This window comes from Cibotium barometz, chromosome 20 (assembly GCF_041138505.1).
Source record: "Cibotium barometz isolate CiBa-2024 chromosome 20, ASM4113850v1, whole genome shotgun sequence".
NCBI lineage: Eukaryota > Viridiplantae > Streptophyta > Polypodiopsida > Cyatheales > Cibotiaceae > Cibotium > Cibotium barometz.
Window position 1 is genome coordinate 33388251 of NC_141065.1, and position 6692 is coordinate 33394942.

General features: G+C 37.8%; 1 protein-coding gene across 1 annotated transcript; it reads right to left on the reverse strand.

The window, feature by feature from the left end:
- Window positions 1–1805: 1805 nt before the first annotated feature.
- Window positions 1806–5062, reverse strand: LOC147627801 (mannan endo-1,4-beta-mannosidase 8-like). The gene is made up of 5 exons (XM_086815136.1): window positions 4747–5062; window positions 3906–4109; window positions 3659–3781; window positions 3212–3423; window positions 1806–2805 (listed from the first exon to the last, which is right to left on the reverse strand). The coding sequence occupies exons 1-5, from the start codon at window positions 4999–5001 to the stop codon at window positions 2301–2303; spliced, it is 1299 nt and encodes a 432-aa protein (XP_086671262.1). The 5' UTR covers window positions 5002–5062; the 3' UTR covers window positions 1806–2300.
- Between the last annotated feature and the right edge of the window lie 1630 nt (window positions 5063–6692).

The window sequence follows — 6692 nt, forward strand, 5'->3', positions numbered from 1 at the left end:
TTCTTATTATATAATCATTGCCAAGATTTTGATTCAAGAAGAATACTTTCTTTCAGAGAAGAAATCATGAAGTGCGAGAGCGGCAAGCGTATTTTCTTTCAGAAGAAATCATGAAATTTGAAGCATAGGAAAGAGAAAAAAGCTAGAGGACTTCTATCCACAAGTTCAAGCATAGGAAGGAGATAAAGGGAATAGGAGACACAACTCGCACACCCTACCTAACCCTAACTCATCTACCCAAGCTAGTTGAATACCCTCCAAGTCTCCTCATTAGCTAGATCAAGATTCAAAACCACAAAAGGGGGGCTTTTATACCATGTTAAAAACCATGGTGGATTGAAACGGTAATTTTAGTCACTTTTCCACCTTAATTTTAGCCTTCATATTCACTCATTAATTAAATTTTAGCCTTATTATTTATACTAATTTATTGATCTTTAGTTTAATTACATTATAAAAAGTATATCATTAATTGATATACTTTTTTAAATTATTTTGATTAATTATTATCACTTTAATTGTTATTTATCAATATTTAAATCAAAAGATTCTTAAATTTTGTACTTTCCTAAACTAAGATGTAATCCTTAGGTCTAACTTTAGATTAAATTTAATTGATGTAACAAAATTATTACTATTTATTGTTTTAAGGAAAACTTAAGGGTATATAAATACACTTAGGTAATTATTTTTTTTATTTGGTTGTTTTCGTTAAAATGATAAAAAGTCATTTTTGGGTCACAAAAAGGGACTTTTTAAATTGCTCGTATCTATTGGGCAATAGAGTATACACTAGATTGCATGGAACTATAGTGCTAGACATTAAGATTTTTTTTCACAAGGGTAAGAGGAGAATTGAAAAAAAAAACTTGTTGATTCTATCGATCACAATAATGGACTTCAAATCCTACAAATTTAAGATGATTTAGAAAGCCAACCAAATAAGATGATTACTATAAATCATGTGCAATGAAGAAAACTCAATGATTGTAATTTATACACAACAATAAACAATTAAAAGAAGTGATCATAATCAAGTGCATAGATTGAAGCAATGGTTTCATCTATCACTTCTCCATCACAAAGTCAAAAAATAAACTCTAGCATATTAAAAGATTAGATATAACAATGAAATATTACATCACCAACTTATAACCTAAAAACATGAGAAACCGATTAGATATAACAGTGTAATCTTGTGTTGCCACCTTACAACCACAAAATGTGAGAAAAAGTAGAATTAGTATCTCAATTCTTGTTTTGAGAAAATGAAACGAGCTTAAGCGAGAAAGAGACTTCAAGACATACTCATTTCAATCACTAATTCTTAAACCTTACTTTTTCTAGCAATCCCTAGTTACACATAGATAAATTGAAAAACTCCCCACATGGGTATAAGCTTAAGATCACCAGATCTAAATTAAGAGCCATATCACAAATCAAGCAGATAATTAAATATAAGATGAGACTCAAACCTCCGACATGATGCTACTTAGCATTTTCTCTTAAAATTAGAGCTTGTAAATATGGCATTCAGTGCATTTCCTTGGCCTCTACACACACACACACACACACACACACACACACCCCATGAGACATGTGTAAGTATATTCCATTTGTTTTCAAGAACGGATTTCATTGTGTTTTAATGATTCCTTTTAGTGCATCTATACAAGAGTGGGTAAAAAAACATATGAAGCAACTCTCTTGTAGCATCTCATGCTATGCTGACTATTTTTTTATCTTACATTGTGCCCCCTAGTTATATTCTCACCCTAATTCGGAGGCATGTGAGAGACTTGAAGTATTATTTAAAATTTGATTAAGAGGATGGAGTATCTTGAACATGATGGGCATGCAATGGAGGAAATCCAATAAGAAGGGATACTTGTGGACAACACCAGTTGATGATTTAGCAGGGTTGGGTGGCCAAGTGGGGCTAGGTGGTAATGGACTCACCATATAGGGGGCAGAAAGTTCCCTTACAAGGGTGGGGACATGTGGCATAGCCTTGATCCCATAACCACAAGCCTCTCCTAGTTCCTATAGAAGCAAACCCAACTATTTCGAAATTATTTAAGGAATCAATTTAAGAACCAAGATAGGAGGTAAAAGCCCTTACATCCTTAAACAATATCTAATGTTTGGTATCAAGATGAGCAATAAGTTGAGGTAGAAGTTGATGCCAACATTTTTCTATTAGTGTTTGGGTTTTGGTATCCAAATCAAGTCTGGAAGCAACACCCCCCCATATAATTTTTAGATTTTGATGGTGGTGGTGGGTGGGTTTGGTTGGGTGTTTAGAGGTTGGATGGGATTTTGATGTTGGAGGTGGAGGTGGAGGTGGTGGTGGTGGAGGAGTTGGTGGTGGTGGTGGATGATGATGGGAGGAGGTGCTGATATTGGGGTGGCTTGGTGTTGGTGGTGGTGGACTCTAATAGCTGAGCATTGAGGGCTGCCACCTGCTGGGATTGTTGGGCGATGACGCGGGCGGTGGAGGTGTCACGGGAGAGGAGGATTTGGTAGCCATCGCTCCAGTTGTCCATGCCCGGTGGGAAGAGCTGCCACACCAGGGCGCCGGCTGCTGCGCCCCCACCGGTTGCCGAGGCCAGGATAGCACCATACGTTGCCGTCAGTAACCTGTCCCTATTGCTGATGCTGAACCCCCCTGACCTGTCGGAGATGCCTACCTCCGCCAATAGTACTGGCATCTGGAGGTTTCCACCGCTACAATCCGCCGCATGTGCAGCTACCCAACCCTCCATGAAGGAAATCTGCTCCTCAATGCTCGCATTGTAGCCCAACCTTCATAAAGCAATAACATTGAATAATATACAGTTAATTTATTATGAGTAAACTTAGGTTACACCCACCTTAGATTAGTTCACTCTAATTACATTAGATTAATATAAAATTAGTTCACTCTTATGCACATGGTGCCCATGATTTTAACATGGTATTAGATCCCCACATCACTCATCTCCACTCACATACTTCACTAATCAGCTAATTACCCACTAATCTCAACCTTATCCATAGCTTCCAATTGTAGCCAAAATTTTCCTAGCTTGATTCTCCACACCCACTTCACCATTGACAAATCCCTCTCAGATATATCTTGCTGACTTCATTGCTAAACTACAGCTCCATGGGTTTAGCCCAATTTTACTCAGATGATTGTGCATGCCTTGTTTTTCTCAAAAGACATTACCAAGAGTCAGAGTAGGCATGGAGGGAGGCGTAATCGATGCCAGGAACTTGGTGGTTTCTTATGAAATCAGTGCCCAATTGTTGGCAATAGGAGTTTGGGTTTTTGTCCATCCTTGTAGAGCTTGAGGGGCCATAGAATCCTTCTAGGCCCACCTGGAGAAGATGATTGGAATCAATGGACTTCACATAAGGCGCCATTTCCTCAATCCATGCCTACAAAAAAGACAATCAATTTATGCACTTCAAACGCTATTCTTGTCAATACCATAAAAGATACCTACCCACCTATATTTAGTTCTGAATATAATTGTCCATCTATTGTGGTGGTAGGTGCCTCAAGACCACATGTTCATAATAATTAACCTTATATTGCATTGTGGCTCATAATAATTAAGCTTAAATTATTGACAATGCAGATAGGCCCTTATAATACTCATTTTTTACTTACTTGCAGTGAATTCCCTGATTGATCAGTAAGGCACCTTGGCTCGTTCATGAGCTCCCATGAGAAGATAGTAGGATCATCTTTGTACATAACCCCTGTTAGGGTGTTGCTTCTAGTGAGGACAATCTGCATGATGAATATGAAAGCATACAAATAGTAAACTCTTTGATCTTTTGTCCATGGTGAGTCAAATGAGAGATTGAGGAGTTGAGATGCTAAGAGGCAAGATTAATCATTTGTAATATCTTACTTTGATGTGGTCCTTATAGAATCCTTTGACTGTTGAGTCGGAGAAGAAGGCATCTTCGGAGTTCAAGCTCGATGCACCAGCATTAATATTGCGAGCCCATTGCACGTATTGAGCTTTTCCACCATAGTCATGCCAGTTATTACAAAGACTAAGAATCAAACGTATCCCCACACGCTTAGCCTCGCTCACCACAAAGTCAAGGCCCTACACGACACATCAAAATTAATTTTGTTCACAATATTGTAACGATTGAAATTAGTAAATACATTAGTAGGAACTTAATCATGAATACAAAGGAAGTATTATTAACACACTAACTAATTTTGTTCACAATATTGTAACGATTGAAATTAGTAAATACATTAGTAGGAACTTAATCATGAATACAAAGGAAGTATTATTAACAAAATAATACAAAGGAAGTATTATTAACACACTAACTAATTAACCATGAAGAAATTGTATTATGTTAGCCATGGTATTAAGATATAATAGGTGCATTGATGCACTGAAGATTGACTAAGCCACATTATTATTGTTGCATGCTAAAATTAGGATTCATAATAGGGTTGCATAGATGGAGGCCATGTGTAGATAAATGTAACAATAAGATTAATGTTTGATGCCAATCATGCATTAGTGCAGTGGTGGTAAGGAAGGAGTTTAAGAGTCCCTAGGTGATGGGTTCAAATCTCCCTCTATGCAAGCTGTGCGTAGTGTACTCACAGCTATGCAAATCTCCCTAGGTGATGGGTTCAAATCTCCCTCTATGCAAGATGTGAGTAGTGTACTCTCAATTTTCCAACCAAGCCTCCCAGAAAAATGATTAATTTTATTTTACTTGAAAAACCCTCTCATCATACACCCCAGGGGATGTTTGGAGAGCTTCATATCCGTTGCCGTCATTGAAAGCCCACGTGCGGCAAACGTTCAAGCCAGCAGCTGCAGCTTCTTCCAACAGTGCAGTTGCCCTTGGGCGTGAGTAAGAGTCCACGCTTATGGCCATGAGAAAGTAGGCATTGAAGCCATTAATGTAAAAGGGGTGTCCTTCCAAGACAAATTGTGCTTTATTAGTGCCCACAAAGGAGAGAGCCATTGTGATTACTATTTTGAGATATTTATAGAGAGTAGCCTTCTAGCTTAGCATAGGTTAATTGCCCAACTTAGTATATAATGAGTGCTTGCAAATTAGGAGTAAAGCTCATTTTATAGGGCAATTGGAACAAACATTTAAAGCGTTAAAATCATTGGTAAACATAAACAAATGAGTACCATCTTACACTCTAAGACTAGGGAAAACTTAAGTAAGAATATATGGTGAGTACTATCTTACACTCAAAGACTAGGGGAAACTTAAGTAAGCATCTATGGTGAAATACAAACAAAACCCTACTCCCATAAGCTTTAAGGAATTAACAACTTATTGTACTTAATTTGAAGAAAAAGACATTTATGGTGAAATACAAACAATCCCTTAAACTTTACGAAATTAACAACTTATTGTATTTAATTTGAAGAAAAAGGCATAGTTTTTCAAGAGATTTATTGCTTTACAAAAGATTCTACTCTCCAAGGGATAACTCTATGCTACCCCATCAATTCCTCATCATGATATAATGACATTGTCGTTGCTTATTTGTGGTGTCTTTAAGGTTGGACTACTTAGTGATGATTCGTATCATTAAACATTACATTTTTGTATAAGGCAAAAAATGTTAAATCCATAGACCTCGCTAGAAGATCCACTCTAAAAGAAATCCTAAAAACTAAGAATTTACAATATAGAAACCCAACCCAGTTAGTCCTTTGTGGAAAATGCCTATATACAGAACATGTCCCAAATTTATGCAAGGAGATCCCTTCCAATTTGCAGGCAATCAAGCCGTACATATTGTAGAGCTTGATTTAATGACGCAAATATGGCACCAAAATGTTTTTTTTTTTTGCATTTCCATTAAATATATTGTGTGAGATTTTCAAGAATAAGAGTGTTGATTGGATACTTTTGTGTTGCAAAGACATTATTATTATTTTAGGTTCTTAAAGAAAAAATTTGACACTGATCTTTTACACTATTATAGGAGGGGATTAGAGGGCTGTTCTGGTGTCTTCTTCGCCCTAGTGCCCTTGTGTCTTCACTGGCTTCAGTATGAGCAGTGGGGATTCTACTGGTTTCAAGTGTGCAGAGTGGGAGTGGTAGAGAACTCATCTATGACTTCGATGTTGCCAGTTGAAGGCCTTCTTCAATTCTGCAGGTGTTGGAGGTATCGCATCCAAGCTCATCCTCTCTGCTGCTTACAATTCGAAACGGTACAACACCACAAAACTTGCTTCTTTTCTCAGTAAGGAAGGGGATCAACAGTCCCTTTTGTGTGTGTGTGTGTGTGTGAATCTCTGATGAAATCTAAGCATACTTAGAAATAAAGAAATTGAAATGGTTCAGAGATTGTTCGGTTTCACAGCATGTCTCCTCCATGGCTTCTTTTGCTCCATAGCTCTCCTTGTTTCTTATTTCTTTTTTTTTTTTTCCCAATTAGCCTTAGGCCCAAGATCCTCTTGTAATTACCATTTTTCACCGCCCGCCCGCCCGTAGGCACTTTCTGATCCACCCTTAGGCGATGCCACGGAGGAAGCACCATGTGGGGTTTTGATACTCTTGCAGTGGCATCACTCCTCCCCCTGCTGGCAGAATAGCAAAGCTTTGTTATATGGCCAGCATAGACATGGTCTCATAGCTCTTGAACTTTTCCATGACTCGCAAAATCAGGGGGGCATGCTTCTTTGTCT